Raw genomic sequence first — 16,641 nt, 5'->3', positions numbered from 1 at the left:
GACGTGGTCCTGCCTGTTTCCTCTGTACAGGCAATACTAATACTGTACATGACCCAGCCGCAACGTTGATATTCTGCCCACTGGGATCTTCATCATCCTTAAAGGAAAACAACAGACGTGCTGAACTGCTGCTGTGTTGAACTGCAAGTCAAAATGGCCCTGCTGTTCTTAAAAAACAAGCTCTTCCCTTCGAGCCAAAACAAAGCTCTGCCTGCGGCCGATCTCAAAAAGCGTTCTTCGCGATCATCGTCTCCAGATCAGAGTTAGTATTGATTCCTGCCTTTCTATCCCTGGTAGGAACTCGACCAGATCAACTAACAGCACACTCCTTGCAGGACGTCCCTTGTTGGCCGATGTGCGTCTAGATGAGGAGACCGGTCTCGATGGCACTGTCGACAGCAGAAGCGACCTCGAAGCGCAGATTTCTCCGTCATACCAAACGTTTGGATCTGACCTTGACGAAACGCCAAGTTCGAACGGTCCGCGCTCAAAGATAAACCCGCGTATCATATCCGATGCCATTCTCGGGCTGTCAGATGGCTTGACCGTGCCTTTTGCTCTGAGCGCAGGTCTGTCGGCGCTGGGTGACACCAAGGTCGTCGTCCTGGGAGGACTGGCCGAATTAACCGCCGGGGCCATCTCGATGGGCCTCGGTGGGTATGTGGGAGCAAAGAGCGAATCGTTAGTTCCCTGCACACCAAGGGAGTCCTGTGATGAAATCGCCTTGCTGACTGAGTCTGAATTATCTCTAGTGAGTCGTATCAAGCCACTGAACGTGAAGTCGAAGCGATTCTGGATCACCCTGTCGAAACCAATGCCATTGTTAGAGATACCTTCGCTGAATACGGAATCTCTGACAATGCCATCGCTGAGATCAGCGCTTCCCTTCACGACAATCCTGACCGCCTGCGCAAGTTTCTGATAACCTTCCACCACAAGGAATCTGAGCCGGACAGGGGCCAAGCCTACACGTCGGCGATAACCCTCGCTCTCGGCTACTTCATTGGAGGTTTCATCCCTCTGATTCCATACTTTTGCGTCAGCCAAGTCTTGGTGGCATTCTATTATAGCATCGGAGTTATGGCGGTCACTCTCCTCCTATTCGGATACGTCAAAACTTGCATCGTCCGCGGATGGAGCGGCAAGTCTAACATCATCGCCGGCATCAAAGGCGGAATCCAGATGTGTGTCGTCGGCGGAGTAGCTGCTGGCGCAGCGATCGCTCTTGTCAGAGCAATTGACTCTGGTAAAAACTAGAAATCTTTTATGGGTGTCATAATGGGCATCGGGTTCGCCATGGCGGCTATTTCGGGTGTTTTCTTTTTTTTTTCCTTTGTCCTTTTTTTTCTCATGGGTTGATATCCAGGCGTAGGTATTCACGGGAATAGGGTTAGGTTTGGTATCATGACGATGGAATAGAATCAAGCATCATGAAGCATCTCTTTTCCAATCGGTCTCTCCTCTTTGACACTCGTAAAATCTTGAATCTCCTCTCTCAATGCCGTACGATCAACCCAACCGTCCGTTTCGTAGACTACGCGACCAGCGCCTTACTGACTAATGCCTTTGCGCGATCCGACATGTCAATCTTCAGGGCCAACTCATGCCCCCTGTCGGACATCTTCCCCCACGTCTTTTTCAGGATGCTGACAATCTTCTCCTCGTCATGGGCCTTCTCGAATTCCTCGAACTGGTCGTCCAAGAACACCAGGCAGGCGACGTCCTCCAGCGTCTGCGTCTCGTGGTCCTTCTTCAGGTTCTCCTTGCGAACCAGCGCCGCCACGCGGCCGGCCTCCTCGGCCGAGTATCCGCAGTCGAGGCAGATCTTCTCGGCCTGCTCGGCCTGGCGGTTCTTGAGAAACGTGCGCCAGGCGAAATAGCCCTGCTTGGTCTGCGGGTAGGAGCTCCGGGGCACCTCCCAACGGCGGAGATGCTGGGCACGAACGGCCAGTTGCAGGGCCTCTGATGCCGCCGGGTCACATTGTTCCAGATACTTGGTCATCTTTTGCGCGTAGTGTAGTTCGTAGGGGACCTCTTTTTGAACCCCATTGCTGTCTGTGACAGTGACCAGATTTGGGTCTTGCGCGTGCGCTTCATCAATGGCGCGAAGCGCCCGCTCAAACTTGGACATTATTGCGATAGATCAAGTGAAACTTATGCAAGTGATGACCAACGAAAAACGGGAAGGAATGACAGGCCGACAGCCAGCTGTAGTCAGCGTCGGTAGAAATAATTGCTTATCGATCGATCCATCAGCGCTTGTCCTACTAGCGCTAAAAAAAAACCTGACCCCACTAGAGGACATTTCCGATTGCAGAAAATAATCAGATTGAGATGAAGTAAATGGGAAAAGAAACAACTTTCTCGAAGAAAAAACAAGGAAATGAAAAATGTGAGTGATACTCTCCGAAAATAATAGCTAATCTTCAGATACTTTGGTCAGGAATAAAAATTTAAAATATCCTTTTGCGATGGATTGTCCAGACGGAATTTCGCGCAGTGGATTCAGTCGGAGGAAACTCGGAGAACCTTCGGGATCGCCCGCTCACCTTCCGTCTTCAGCACAGCCGACGGGGTATTCCCGCTGTCAGGCACCGAGCCAGCATGTGACAACGGTCAATTTTTCATTCCTCAAACGAGCACGTCTTGAAGAAGAAAAGAAGAAGACATCTATTGTCTAAGTAGCTGTAGTCTATCACTGGGTGTGCATGCGTATGCTCTATCCTTCTATCGTCTGAGCCCTGAACACCGAACGCAAGCCCTTCTTAGATTAGATGGCCGTAGTTAAATCACCAACCATCTCGTCGCGAACCCCTTTCTCGATGATGATGGTGATTATTATGACGACGATTTGGCAGGCGTCTCCTCAAGCTTTCGTAGAAGGCGAAGGTGCTCCTTTTTGAGCGCCTCAAAGCTGTCGTCCAGCTGCTTGTGCCACGGGTATAAAACGAACACCTGGAAAGCGAGCGCTGAAGAGGCAACGAGGAAATTGGTCAGAGAGATTCCGCGTGTGATGAGCATCGTCGTGAGAGGACAGGATGGCTGATTTCAGTGGAATTGCTGTCATGGTCAGTGATGAGCAACATCAGGATGAGCGAGCGTAATTTACTCACATGGACCAGTGCAAGTTGGAAAGTAGAAGTTGCAGATGAATAGTTATCAGAGTGGAGAGAGAGGTAAGTGAAAGTGGTTCGAACGATGTTATTGACAGCAGTGGTAAAGAGCGACGTTTGCTTCCAAGCAATCGAGTGCTGAGAATTGCGCGCAGACAGAGAAGAGTAGAGTAGCGAGAGGGAGATTGTGTAGTTCGGACAAACAGCCGATGTACAAACCTAGAATCCCACCTTAGTGCCTACCTAAGCAGCTACCTAATCGAGAGATGTGAAGTCTGTCTTTCTGGATTAGTAGTAGTGCGTGAGGCCCGCTGTGTCCTCACCCTACCCTAGTACTAATAGTCATAGAGCTTCTTTTTTAAGTTACCCTAGTTACGAGGTTTGGGAAGAATCTGGAATCCAGACAGACAGACCACGTTTTATGGCGTACCTAATTAGAAAATAGGTCTTTCAGCCCATGGTCGAGAACTATGGCTCCCTTCACCCCTGAAATCGAGTAAGTATCGTCCTTCAACCCATACTATCGTGTACACTGTAATCCATGAGCCGCGCATAACCAACTCTTATTGGACAATCCTCATGTAAAACGAGTTACGCCTTAAATATTGCGTAGTAGCACGCTATTTAAAGTACGAAATTCTAATGCATCATCTCATCCACACGGTAATTCCAAGAAATCAATCGTTCCCGACCATGGTCGTAAACCACTGGTCGAGAATCATTAATGTTTTCCAACTTGAATTTTCGAATCTTGTCTGAACTTCGATGCTTGAAATCATGATGTGACCGCTTCTATTCCTTCTTCACTCACAGCTAACCCCGAAGTCCCCTTTTCAAACATGACTTACAAACAAGTCGCCCTATATGTCTGGCTGAATCCAAATGGTGCTAGTTAAGATATATAACCTCTACAGGTGTTCTGTTCCTATATCCCTAAAGATATTTTCCAAGAGATTGTCAAGGATATTAAAGTTGCTCTCACATAGTCTGAACTGTTAAAGTCTCGTAACAATGAAGAAACCAGGTCTCATTTCATTACCTTGGTAGGCAGAAAACTAGCATTTTTTTTTCTTTAAATTTGTTTTAAAGCTAGTATTATTAATGGTAGCTAGATATTTAGCAGAATTGTTGCTCAATTTTAGAGCATGATAATACGCAAACCGGACAGCATGCTTAAAAGTGAATTGAGCAAGAAAGGAAGAATTAAGCAATACTTTCTTGCTATTAATGCTATCAGCATTGTATTCATTAAAGTTAAGAAACTTCTGACAACTGACTGGTAGGCATATGCCTGACACGAAAGAACAGGTTCTTGCCAAATGTGCTGCTATGTAGAACAATTTCCTCTCACGTCGTCATTATTAGAAGAGGGTTGCTGATGTAACGACTCTCCAGCCTGTGATTATGGTGTTTATCAGCTGAAACTGAGGTTCGTGGTTTGTTTAAAATATTTTTTTTAAATTAAAGCCCTCCCTACTAATAGCTTTGCGAGCCTGTAGTTTTTACCGATTTACCGCGCCAGCTGCATGACAGAGAGAGAGCTTGAGGCCCTATGGGATGGAGCCACGAGCTTAGTTAGAGGAAGCTTTCAAGGAGGACAACAACCTCTTCTATTAACATCAATGTCTACGTGATACACTCCCACAATCTGTGACAAGCTATACACAGGGAAATTTCGGACCCTTGAGCCTTCTGAATTAGAGATTATTACCTCTGCAGTTCAAATCATAGTCCAGCCAATGAAAGAATCATGTTGATCAATCAACGCTCCTTGGACATCGCTCTTTGATAGTGATCGAAATGAGATGGCTACACACACTGGACTTAGGTAACTATCACTTATACAACCGGGATTATGTGTATCGAGACCCCTTACTTTTCAACCATGGTCTAATCATGGCCGAAAAAACTGGTGTGAGAGTAAGGTTCCTTCTTTCGGCTTTTATTTATGGTTATTTTGTTAGCTCTATTAGTCTATGCCTGCTGTGACAGCTCTGTTAATAGGACGACAAACTCATCCTAGTAATATTAGCTATTATCTCGAACGAACGATAAGGTAATAATGTAAGGGAATAAAAAAAGCGAGTAAGGGTAGGTAGGTACCTAGCAAGGTGTACTCACTACCTTTAGATACTTGATTTGATGCCTTTGCTGTACCTCTGCCCCACTACCTAGGTATATACTTAGATTCCGCTATATATTTGTGGAAGGTCTTAGTAATAGGGAGAAGAGAGGGAGTTCCTTTTTTTTTATCAAATTCCAGACATCTACACTCTCTTAGGGATAGGCCTCTTCTTCAGTGACTCACAGCGGCTGGGGTACGGGTTACTACAATTGTAGATGGCGCAGCTCATTTAATGACTGGTTAAATAGTATAAATTATTTGGTAGACTTAATTAAGGTTCGTGAATAGAAAATAATTGTTACAAACCCATTGCTTCATACCCAAATCCACCGTCAGAGCCCAATGACGAATGCCAGATGCGTCAGCATGTGAATCACAGAGCAACAGCAAGACCAAGGACACCAGCAGCACCCGCGAGACCCAGGGCCAGAGCACCGGTAGCAGCCGGAGCACCGCCAGTGGAGGTCGCACTGGCGTGGCCAGAGGCGGCGGAGGAAGAGCCAGCGGAGGAGCTGGCGGTAGAGCTGCCGGCAGAGCTAGAGGCAGAGCCAGAAGACTCGGCAGAAGCGGTAGGGGTAGCGGTGGCGACAGACAGAGCGCTAGAGGCGAGACTGGCAGCAGACGAGGGAACAGCAACGCTAGCGAGGCTGCCGTACGCAGTCACAAGGTAGCTCTTAACGTTCGGAGGGAGACTCTGGAGCCATCCAGGGACAGTGCCCGCCGCGACCTCGCTGACCACGGATTGAATGGCGCTGGGGTTGGTCAACTCAGTGATGAGGGACGAGGGCAGGGCGGTCTCGAGAACGGTCAGGATGGAAGCCGGAGGAGGCGTGATTTGCCTGAGAAATAAGGGTCAGATAAAGCTCTCCAACTAAGGAGCGTAGACAAAGACTTACTGGGCCACAGCACCAGTGGCCGCAGTAGAGAGGAGAAGCGCCGCAACGGATTTGAACTGCATTTTGATGGAGTGACTAGTGAAGAGTATTGGCTTGAGGTTGCAGATACACGACTTGAGAGGTTGGAATTGCGAGGTTTGCAGAGCTTGTGCAAGATGAGGAAGTACAGAAGTAGTGTTTGAGCAAAGGGGGGGCGACGGCTTCTTTTGAACTACCCCAGAGTCAACGACAACACGGAGTAATACTATTTGCTCACAGACCAATGATCCCAGTGACAGGAGCACGGGCTTGCCCAACACAGCCATGGTCATGCAATTAGTGTCGTCACTATCCTTATTAACTGCCTAATTCGACTGCATACCTCGCAATGGCTGGCGGCCCCCCTAGCATCATTGGACAGTGACTCGAATCCATTCCACCAAGCCTTCCAAGTTCCAACGGGATCGAAGCCCCATCTGGAACTCGAGAGCTGGGGCGTGAAGATCTGTCTGGACGGGCAAATGAGTGCAAGGAGGCAGAGCTCAAGCGCGGGTTGGAGGCCTGATGTGGAGAAGGGGCTGCGTCCAAGGATCAGGGTTCGTCTTTGGCTACAAGAATCTGTGGGGTCATGGATGCACTGCGCGCTTAATTTCTATTGGAATTTGAAGGTGCAATTCTGCTTCTATCCGCCTTGGCCGCATCATCAATGGATTGGTAGCTCGTGCTGATGTTTACTGTCGATCTTTCATGGGGGCTAAATATCACAGCGGCACAGCCTAGCTAGCAGCGGCGCGGAGCAAGGTACAAAGTACGGAGGACTCCGTGATTTCGCCATTTTACACCGCACGCGGCAAATGGAAGACTTGTATTGAAGACTTGTACCGAAAAAGACTCGTCACATATCAAGTACGGAGTACTTCTTCATCCCGCTAAATCAACATTTGCTTTGCTCATTACTATCACAGCATAACTGTAATGACGGCTGTAGTAATGTAGAGACCTCTGTTGCCATTCCGCAGATTCATTCTCATTGTAGCCATCATCATCACCATGATCCGTAGGTATACCCATGTCAGGAGCTCATTCATGCTCCGCCTTCTCTCTTCGCATACTCGTCCTCGATGTTCTCTTCATACAGACGGTCTGCCTCGTCCTTGGTGAGCACACGGTCACTTGGTTCGCTTCCGCGGTCGGCAGATTCAGCCAGATTCGAGCCAGCATAGACCGTGCCGCCACTGCCAGTGCCGGGTATTCGTGCGTGGCCTGTATTCGGGATGGACGTGAGCGCCTCTGCAGAAGCAGCGCCAGCGCTGCCAGTGGGACGCACTTCGTCCGTGTACAGGCTGTTGGAGGTAATGTCCTTGTCCCTGATGCTGGTATCAGGAGCACTGACTGTCCGGACGGGCATAGTGGCCAATGAGGATGTAGCGCGGTTAAACGTGAGAAAGTCTGGATAAATAAGATTTCAATAATAGGATTGGTGTCGTATCGACAGGGGACGAGAAGTGGTTGCCGCGTCAAGCGATGTTGGGCCGGCCAGATATTGAGGTGGCTGGTGAGCCCTTTAATACTCGGGACGGTGGCAATTTGGCAACGAGCTGCGGCGACCCGTGACTTCGACGTCACTTAAACAATTCACACTCGACAACAGCGCAGTCAACAGTCTAAAAAGATAGACAACAAATACAACCGCCTAATACGATTAACGACAATAATAACTGCAAAGCAGTTCAAGTTCGAATACTTCACAGGCCACAATGCTTGAAGCAGGTAGCGTGACACTCTACAAGAAACTACACTCCGATTGTGTACTGCTACTTCTTCTCCAACCCCCAGCCGCTGGCTGAGAACTTGATGAAAAAGTAGGTAAAGGTTCACTCACGAAGAGTGAGGAAAGGGGCCAAAGAATACGCCTGCCAATGACCCGAAGGCCGTTGGACGGATTGTTCCGCCACGCTGTGCAATGCAGGGACCAATCCGTGGTGGACCGCCTTCTTGATCGCAGCCACCCAAACAAGGTAAGTATGAGGAAAAGAAAGAAGAGAAAAGTTCCAAAAGGACGGGGGGAGGAGCAGATATTTATACCTTTGGGACCGCGCGAACGGCTAAGCGAGTTGCCTAGACGGGTGAATTAAGCGAGAGGTTGATCCTGCTGATCCCGAACGCTGATTGGATATGTTTCAGACCAGGATTCTCCAGGCTCCCGGTGGCAACGCCACACGTGATTCGGAAGTGTTCCACGAAATGCGCTCATGCCGGATGCTTCACTGAGGCACAAGAAACGAGCCATCGCGATGAGTCGCGACACTTTTAGTATCCAAAAAAGGAAAAAAAAAGCCTGCAAACCAATGATAAAACTACGATCCAATACCAGGACCTCTATACTGATGCCTCCTCCAGAAGAGCAATTGATTAATTACTGTATAATGTTTCTAATGCTAGCCATTGGGTATGAAGAAGTTATAATAATCCAGGACACTATGCAGAACGCCTCGACAGGATATACTGAACAATGCATGACAAGTGGCAATCTCCAATGATTGCCCTGATAACAAGTCACCCTACTCGGCGCTGAGAGCAAGACATGCATCCACCGCTAACCCGACTCTGTGGGATCAATTAGCTCTTGACTGAACCTTGTCAAGACTGCTTGTGGCTAGAAAGACTCACCTGCCCTCCTTCATCCGAACGACGTCATCAATCACGTCTCGATCTAGATTCGGGAACATACTAGATAGTGTTCTGGATTCTGGTTAACAAGGCCCAAGGGACATAGCAGATGTATTACAGGACTTACTCTACCACATCATTATGTTCCGCGCGCTGTATCCTCCGGGCTTCTGCTGCTTCCGCACTCGCTTGTCGTGCAGCAGCCTCCTCAGCCTCATACGAGGTAGCGTGTCGCGGCGCAGGCGATCTCCTGGATTGATCTACTAGCCTGCGTTCTTCGCTATAACTACCCGGTGGCGGATACAGTCCAGGGGAAGGTCGAGACGCCGTGACTGGCGGTGGGCCGGTAGGTTGCTGAACTCTTCGCTCTGGCGGAGAGTCTGGTTCGTCGGAAAAAATCCTCCCAATTGTAGACAACGGTTTTTGGATGGTCCGCAAGAGACCTGCCACAGGCGCATTATCCTCCTCTCCCGAGGTCGCTGCATCCTTTCGTCGAGGATAACGTTCCCCTTCCCCAGAATTGCGCGGTGTGACTTCCGATGAGCTAAGGGCAGGCTTGTCGAGTTCAGCGGCGCGTGACGCAGCTTCAGCCTGGCGATTGCTTTCGGCGATAGCTGATACTGCAGCCTCGACGTTCCTTTCAAACTCCTCGTCGCTCACGGTTAAGCTCGTACGATCCAGCGTCTCGATAAATTGAATAGCTCCGGACTTGTACGGTTAGACCTGCAGGTTGAATGATGATGCGCTGAGATACGTACCAACGAAGAAAGATAATAGCCTGCTTCGCCTCCCAGCTTCTCTTGGTTGCGAAAGCGAAGGATGTACTGGACATTGGAGACTAGATGCTCCGGGTTGGCTTGCAATACGACGTATATCAGAAGGGGCATGAATGAATCTGCCGATGTGTCGGCGTTTTTCGAATTCTTCAGCAAGCCTACAAGGGGGTCTTGATTAGCCGTCTATGTGTTTCAGGACCCTCGAGGACAAAATACTAACCAATGATAACCTTGCAGCAGTTCAGTATGCAAATAACCTTATCTCGAGGAGCCCGATACCCTTTGATCTTTAACAGCTCTGAAGAACGGCAGTTAGAAAGATCCATGAGCCCCCGACGGTTGCGCACGCCTTACCTTGTTGTGCAAGATTTAAAAAGCGACGACCGTTGGGTCCTAATGGTGGAATGTCCAAATGCTCCTCCCGTACCCAACTGTATATTCGAATCTTTTGGGCGAGGATCTCGTCGCGTTCAACGTCTTCCTGATGCTGACCACGTCGCCCCGGTCCATGTAGTCTCTCCAACTCGCGCCTCTTGCTCCTGCTGGCGGTTCTCGGTATCGTCGGTGGAGGAGGGATGGCAGGAGAAAACGTCTGGTTGTATAATCTGTTCATAACTAGTTTCTCCATTCCTTCCTTGGCGTTGTCAAACTCGGCATCCGACACATTCTTCCAGACTTCGCATTGAGCCATCTTGTTTGTGATGAATGCCAAAAAGTCGCTAATGATCTTGACCTGCTCATGCACCAGCCATTGCCTTTTACCAAACTCGTTCAGAAAAGATCGAAGAAATTTGGCAACGGGATCTGCTGTGCGATGCCGAAGTTGCTCGAGAAATCGATGGAAGTCGAATGGTTGGTCAGGCTCCGGTTCAGGCGGCGGCGGCGGCGCTGTCAACGAAGTGGAGGATCGCGGTGTCGCCGGTCCTTCAGTTCTGGAGACAGGTTGAGCCGTTTTCGGGGGGACGATAGGAGAGGGTAATTGTTGTGCTCTATTAGATGAGGTAACCTGCCTACTGCTGTCGGTGCCTTTGAGAGGCTCCAGGCTTGACCTTCGCGGTGGGAACTGGCTTTGCGTACTTAAAAACTGTTCCGCCAACTCCAGACGCGGAGACATGATCTCCTTCTCCTTAGGGCCTTTTGTTTCATCGGCGAACTGCTCCATAATGCTCTGTATTTCCGGCTGTTCGTCCTCGCTCTTTCGACCTTCATGCCCGTCCTCCTGGGCAGTGCCATTCTCTCCATCCTTCGGTACGTCAGGGAGCTCCTTTTCCGTATGTTCAGGTGCTACCGGCGCCGGGGACCGCGGTGCTTGCGGAGTTTTGGGAGTCGGGTCAATGTACGGCTCGTCTTTCTTCGGCGGAGGAGGCGGAGTATCGATGTGGTTTTGGAGGTGCAGAGGTTCCGGTCTTTTCGATGAGATGGAGAGTTTTCGGAGGTCCTCAGGATTCAGTTGCCCATGACGGCTGGAGACGTCCCCAGAGCCCGTCTGCGGTGCTGGCTCATTATTCATGGCCGAAGACTGATCCCCGTCGGCGGCCTCCATCGTATCATGGACTTCAGGGCGGTCGCGAATTTCATATCGTCCGGGAGAGGCACTGTCCTGCTCCCCGTTTCTCTCCGCGGTTTCTATTGTGGTCTCCCCGGACGAAGCGGACAAGGGAAGATTATCTGGGGCGGACATAAGCTCGATAGGCAATGAGGTCACCAGATGGTCCGCGCAGGCTTAGGCGGGGCAGCAGAGCATCGTGAGGAAAGAACGCCAGCTGTGCAGACAGTAATGCTGGTCAGTCGGTATAAGAAGAGTATCTACACTCACGACATGGCAAGATTTCGAAATGCAGCACCAACACTGCAGGTGGAGACTGCTCGCTGCCATGCGCCCGATGATCGCGCCCACTTGTATTTCCAAGCCGCAGGATCATCGTTCTGCCGAGAGCCGCCGCCTTCGTCGACGCCATGCATCTTTTAGATTATTATTCCACACTTGGGGGATCGCTGAGACCCCATTCCAGGTCCTCGCCTCTCAGAGAGCCTTCATGGTCGCGTCAACGCTGCTATGTGCGGCATCTTCTTCTCTCTGAGCTCACTGAAGCCCGTGCTTCCCAGTGACAGGACGCGATCCTTGCTACAAAGCAGAGGACCGGATAGCTTCCAGACTCACACTGTTGAGCTTCAGTGCCCACGTGAAGATGTCCACGGGCCTGGGGAACCAGAAACATGTCCAGTGTACCTGACTTTCATCTCGACAATGCTTGCGCTGAGAGGCGATCATCTTCAGCCACAGCCACTCATTGATGCTCGCAGCCAATCCGTGCTTTGCTGGAATGGAGAGGCCTGGAAAATTGCTGGCGAGCCTATCTGTGGAAACGACACTGAAGTGATCTTTAGGAATTTTCTTGAAGCTACGCTAGATCCTCCCACGGAGAATGGAGGAGGGTTCCGTTCTGAGGATGCCATCCAAAAACTAACCAGCTTCATTAGTAGCATCTCAGGGCCTTTCTCTTTCGTATTCTACGATGGGTTGCATTCGAGGCTTTTTTTCAGTCGAGATTGTTTGGGGAGAAGGTCCCTTCTCCAAGGCCTTGATGAGTGTGGCAATTTCACGCTCTGCAGTATCCCAGATGGAACTTCTTCCGCATCCTTTGAGGAAGTTGAGACTGACGGGCTGCGCATGATTGATCTCCTGCGTATTAAACAACAGGGTCTTCCTGATCAGGCCAAGCGAATATCCTTCCAGGTGGACACTATCCCTTGGTCATACGATGCTCCTGTTTCTCCTACGAAGATCCTTGTATGATGGACTATCTTGCCACCATGCCTTGACTTACGCGCTAATATCATTCTTACTTGCAGAAGAACCCCATACCGGCAATGAATCGAGCATTGCCAACGGGAGAGCCGCCTGCCCTCACGCTTGATTCCTCTTGTGTCGAAATTCTCGAACAGAAACTTCGCCGTGCCCTTGAACTGCGCATTCGAAATGTGCCACAACCACCGCATACGGCGTCAGGGACAGATGCCAAGATTGCTGTTCTGTTTTCTGGTGGGTTAGACTGCACAGTTCTCGCTAGGCTGGCACATGACATCCTGCCAATCGATGAGCCTGTGGATCTCCTAAATGTGGCTTTTGAAAACCCCCGTGTCGTCGCTGCATCAGCCAAGGACCGGACAAAGAAGGCGAGCTCGATCTACGAGAGTTGTCCAGACCGTATTACCGGTCGAGCGGGACATGCTGAGCTGCAGAGAACCTGCCCTAATCGCAAATGGCGATTCGTCGCCGTAAATGTGCCCTACAGGGAGACGCTGGCGCACAGAGATGAAGTGAAGCAGTTGATGAAACCCCACAATACGGAAATGGATCTCTCTATAGCATGTGCGCTCTACTTTGCTTCACGTGGTCAAGGTGTTGTCTCCGAGAATCCAGAGGATTGTGATGGTGCAGCACAATATACTACCTCTGCCCGAGTGCTTTTATCCGGCCTGGGAGCGGACGAGCTCTTTGCGGGCTATACCCGTCATGCCGCGGCTTTTGCTCGAGCCGGATTCCAAGGTCTCATCGAGGAGATCGATCTCGATGTTGGACGGCTGGGGCAGCGGAATCTGGGTCGCGATGACCGAGTGATTTCGAATTGGGGCCGTGAGGCCCGATATCCCTACCTAGATGAGGAATTTGTCGCTTGGGCCACGAGGACTCCGGTGTGGGAAAGATGCGGATTCGGCACATCCCAGCCAGTGAGTGGCAGTGAGAGTCAAGATACCCCAGCAAATGGTGCAGACATCGCGGCGGATCTTGAACCTGGAAAAAAAGCGCTGCGCCTGCTTGCTCTCAAGCTCGGCCTGAATAATGTCGCCCGCGAAAAGAAACGGGCCATCCAGTTCGGCTCACGAACTGCGAAAATGGAAAGTGGGAGAAGCAAAGGGACGCATGTGCTGAACTGATATATATATGATCTTTTTCTTTCTTCCCCCTCCCTCCCTTCTTATTGTCACCTATACATGCCACAAAACGAAAAAAAAAACACTACACACTACACTGCAAAGTCAACAATCACCAGCGATGATGACCGAACGAATCAGATACTTCTGAAACCGCCTTTCCCCGCTCTGTCTGTACGCTGTACGCTCTTTGTGGATTCTCTGTCAACACAATCACCAGCAACCACCTGCTCGAGTCCATCTTTGTCGTCCTGAGTGGTCTTGCATCACTCATTCACTCCGTCTTCTTCGATCAATCATCTTTTTTATTCCTGGTCAGAAGCACCGCTCTTTCCTATTCACTTTTTTTTCTGCACTGCCTCGAGCGGAGCGAAAAAAAATTTGGGACCTAATAAGAGACTGGTGCTTGTTGACCCGGAAATTCTTGATCGATCGACTGATGAGAGGAGAGAGACAGGACGATTATTTCTCCATCCCGGTGGGTTTTATGGACTCGCGCGCTCGTGTACTGTACTGTACTGTACATGTGTACGTGTGTAGGTGCGTTGCATGCGTTGATTGATTGACAGAGAACTCCACACAGAGACCAGTCAGACAAGAGATTTAGGGGAAATCTTGCAGCTGATGGAAAAAAGGCAAGTCTGAGCTGGTGTGTGTTGTCTATCTAGAGTAGACCTAGACCTGGTAATAGTAATGATAGTATCCACGCTTTTTTTTTACTTCCACACGTAATTGTTTAACTTGACTACAGCAGAGTAAGTAGTACGTGAATAAGTAGTCAATGATAACTATGACGAGCATAGATTTATATACATAGATCACTGAAAACTCACTGAGTGTAATCTGCATTATGACTGACTATATGAAGGCAGTGTGTACATGAACTCATGAGAAATAATGGTTCCGAGGCTACGAGGATGGATGTATTCGATTTACGATGTACCATATTTAATGAAAGACAATGAATTGATAATTCAGTAGAACAATATACTAACCAACAGGACTTAGCAAAACAAAGCTGGCCACGAGTCAATCCTAGACTGTGTACAATGCACAGCAAGGAGACGTCAGAACCGGCACAGCCAAAACACAAAAACAGATGAAGACAAAAATAGAGAAGAGTCCAATCTGGAAGGCCAAGCAGAGGTTGCAGGTAGAGTCACACAACATATCACTGGCAAGACATCGCAATGTCAAGAAATTCAGAACCATAACCAAAACACTTTTGTGTCATGTAGGAGCGTCATTGTCAGATGACCAATGCAATCTGGAGACTGACTCGTACTCCTACAACTTCAGAGTGAGGAGGGAGCTGTGCCCCCACCACCACACATCCTACTCAAACAGTCCCGATATAAGAGGGGTCAAAAAAAAACAGCGAGGAAATATCCAAAGCAGGCAATCAGCTCTGAGAAAGCAAAAAAAATATAATGTCATGTCGAGAACGGGGCCGTCAGTAAGCATGCCGTCCCCAAGTGCTTCACGCACAAGTCTCTCCAATATTCCTCACGTCTTTGGAGTTCCGCCAGGTCCTTCTCCAGCTCGGCGATGCGACGTTCCATGGATTCCTGCCGTGCCAACTTCCGGGCTCGGGACTTGCGAGCGGCTTCGGTATTCCGTGCGCGCTTCACGGCGACAGGGTCATCAGGATCGTAGACGATCGGCGGCAGGGGCTTTTCTCTCCTCCGAGGATTGACACCAGCCACTGATGAGTGTTTTGTGGAACTCCGACCAGAACCAGGCTTGGGAGACTCGCCGGGCGAGGAGGCTGTGCGGACCATGGGCGAAGAAGTCGTGCGGACCATCGGCGATGCAGATGGCTGAGTCTTGGGTAACGTAGGGATAGCGTTGCTCACGTCCTCAACAGGGAGGGAGAAGGCATCTTTGGCAGGAAACAAGGACTCCCACTCCTCATGGCCGGGTCCCAATTCTTGGTCGACCGGGAACATGGGCGAGGCGTCGTGACTAAACAATCCAGGAGAGTCAAAGGAGGGAGGAGTGCTGAGGTCCGTGAACGAAGTCGACGGCGGCGCCGACGCATCTACCACCAGGTCCTTCGGCGAGACCGTGCCCACAGGCTGGCCTGCCGGGGACTCGGCGGCAGTAAAACTAGGCTGATGAGAAAGCATGGTGATGTCCGCCGGAGAATCGAGCTCGTCTACGAACTGGTGGGCAGAAGTATCAAAGACGTCCCGGAGATCCCGGAAATCTGAATATGTGGGGTTAGCGTGGGGAATGTCTTCGCTTGACTCACACGGGAGGGAGGAAGGACGGGATGGGGCCTGGTATTCACCTGTAATGAGGTTGGAGGTCGACATGACCCGGCGATGCTGTGACTGCTGATTCTGGTTCTGCGGAAGATTTCCTGCGCTGTGGAACAAAGGGACTGGAGGACGATTGGAGTGTGGAGAAGGCACTGAAGCAGCGTACAGACGCTGGGCAAGGTGCTTCCGGCCGGATGGACTAAACCGATTCGACGTGGACGGAGATAACCCGGGAAACTGCGCGTTCAACTTGGACACTCGAGGAACCTGGGCAGGCGAGCCGGACAACTGCTGCTGGGAGTGACGCTGCTGGTGGTGCCAGTTGACAGCGTAATGGAGCGTGTGCCGCCGGTGACTAGAGCTGACCAGGGTCGAGTTATTCACAGTCGAAGATCTATGGGCTGCACTCGAGGGTGCTGGAGCACGCTCGTCCCAAAAGTTGGCTTTCGGACGAGAGATCGGGGTGGAGGGATACAGCACGAAGTCCTCCTGCAGGTTGCTGCTGCTGATCTTGTCGCTGTTCAGATCCGGACACTGAGCCAGAGGCTGCGGGGGCGGGGGCGTGGGAAGCCATGTTTGCTGATGGTTATCCGTGGTGACGGACGAAGCGTCGAACGGAGAAATAGTCGTGGAAAGCGAACTTGAGCTACGCGAAGCGTCGCTGAAGTTCAGAGGCCCAGAAACGGGGGACTCTGAAAAAGAATTGGTAGAGAGGGGATTAACAATCGAAAACCTCGAAAAATGTATTTTGTCTGTCTCGTGGTGAGAGACAGGGCGTTGGGGAGCGAGGAGAGCGCTTAGAAGGCCGCCATGGTGCTGGATATCTGCTTCAAACCGAGTGAATGATATGTGATATGTCTGGATAGAGAGGTTTGTGGGATG

At 50.4% G+C, this 16,641-nt stretch overlaps 7 protein-coding genes across 7 annotated transcripts; 2 read left to right on the top strand and 5 right to left on the bottom strand.

Annotated features, from left to right (window-relative positions):
- Nucleotides 1–153: 153 nt before the first annotated feature.
- Nucleotides 154–1,257, top strand: T310_2756 (Calcium transporter; the record flags this gene model as incomplete). The annotated part of the gene is made up of 3 exons (XM_013474364.1): nt 154–262; nt 336–657; nt 753–1,257. 3 exons carry the CDS (start codon nt 154–156, stop codon nt 1,255–1,257), a joined length of 936 nt encoding a protein of 311 aa, XP_013329818.1.
- A 277-nt stretch (nt 1,258–1,534) lies between these two features.
- T310_2755 (Glutamyl-tRNA synthetase) lies at nt 1,535–2,131 on the bottom strand (the record flags this gene model as incomplete). Its single annotated transcript, XM_013474363.1, has 1 exon — nt 1,535–2,131. One exon carries the CDS (start codon nt 2,129–2,131, stop codon nt 1,535–1,537), a length of 597 nt encoding a protein of 198 aa, XP_013329817.1.
- Nucleotides 2,132–5,611: 3,480 nt separating this feature from the next.
- On the bottom strand, nt 5,612–6,439 carry T310_2754 (uncharacterized protein; the record flags this gene model as incomplete). The annotated part of the gene is made up of 3 exons (XM_013474362.1): nt 5,612–6,077; nt 6,135–6,345; nt 6,391–6,439. The coding sequence occupies 3 exons, from the start codon at nt 6,437–6,439 to the stop codon at nt 5,612–5,614; spliced, it is 726 nt and encodes a 241-aa protein (XP_013329816.1).
- A 633-nt stretch (nt 6,440–7,072) lies between these two features.
- T310_2753 (uncharacterized protein) lies at nt 7,073–7,521 on the bottom strand (the record flags this gene model as incomplete). The annotated part of the gene is made up of 2 exons (XM_013474361.1): nt 7,073–7,115; nt 7,226–7,521. The coding sequence occupies 2 exons, from the start codon at nt 7,519–7,521 to the stop codon at nt 7,073–7,075; spliced, it is 339 nt and encodes a 112-aa protein (XP_013329815.1).
- A 1,153-nt stretch (nt 7,522–8,674) lies between these two features.
- On the bottom strand, nt 8,675–11,240 carry T310_2752 (Guanine nucleotide exchange factor Vps9; the record flags this gene model as incomplete). Its single annotated transcript, XM_013474360.1, has 6 exons — nt 8,675–8,720; nt 8,784–8,855; nt 8,911–9,491; nt 9,542–9,717; nt 9,780–9,857; nt 9,914–11,240. The coding sequence occupies 6 exons, from the start codon at nt 11,238–11,240 to the stop codon at nt 8,675–8,677; spliced, it is 2,280 nt and encodes a 759-aa protein (XP_013329814.1).
- A 567-nt stretch (nt 11,241–11,807) lies between these two features.
- T310_2751 (Asparagine synthase (glutamine-hydrolyzing)) lies at nt 11,808–13,498 on the top strand (the record flags this gene model as incomplete). The annotated part of the gene is made up of 2 exons (XM_013474359.1): nt 11,808–12,350; nt 12,416–13,498. 2 exons carry the CDS (start codon nt 11,808–11,810, stop codon nt 13,496–13,498), a joined length of 1,626 nt encoding a protein of 541 aa, XP_013329813.1.
- Nucleotides 13,499–14,170: 672 nt separating this feature from the next.
- Nucleotides 14,171–16,641, bottom strand: T310_2750 (Cross-pathway control protein A; the record flags this gene model as incomplete). The annotated part of the gene is made up of 4 exons (XM_013474358.1): nt 14,171–14,240; nt 14,329–14,353; nt 14,491–14,513; nt 14,984–16,641. Coding segments are annotated over 4 exons (1,776 nt in total), but the record flags the coding sequence as incomplete, so codon positions are not given.

The sequence above is a fragment of the Rasamsonia emersonii genome (assembly GCF_000968595.1).
Source record: "Rasamsonia emersonii CBS 393.64 chromosome Unknown ctg1118621760038, whole genome shotgun sequence".
In the NCBI taxonomy this organism is placed as follows: domain Eukaryota; kingdom Fungi; phylum Ascomycota; class Eurotiomycetes; order Eurotiales; family Trichocomaceae; genus Rasamsonia; species Rasamsonia emersonii.
This window is presented reverse-complemented; position numbering and strand designations above follow the sequence as displayed.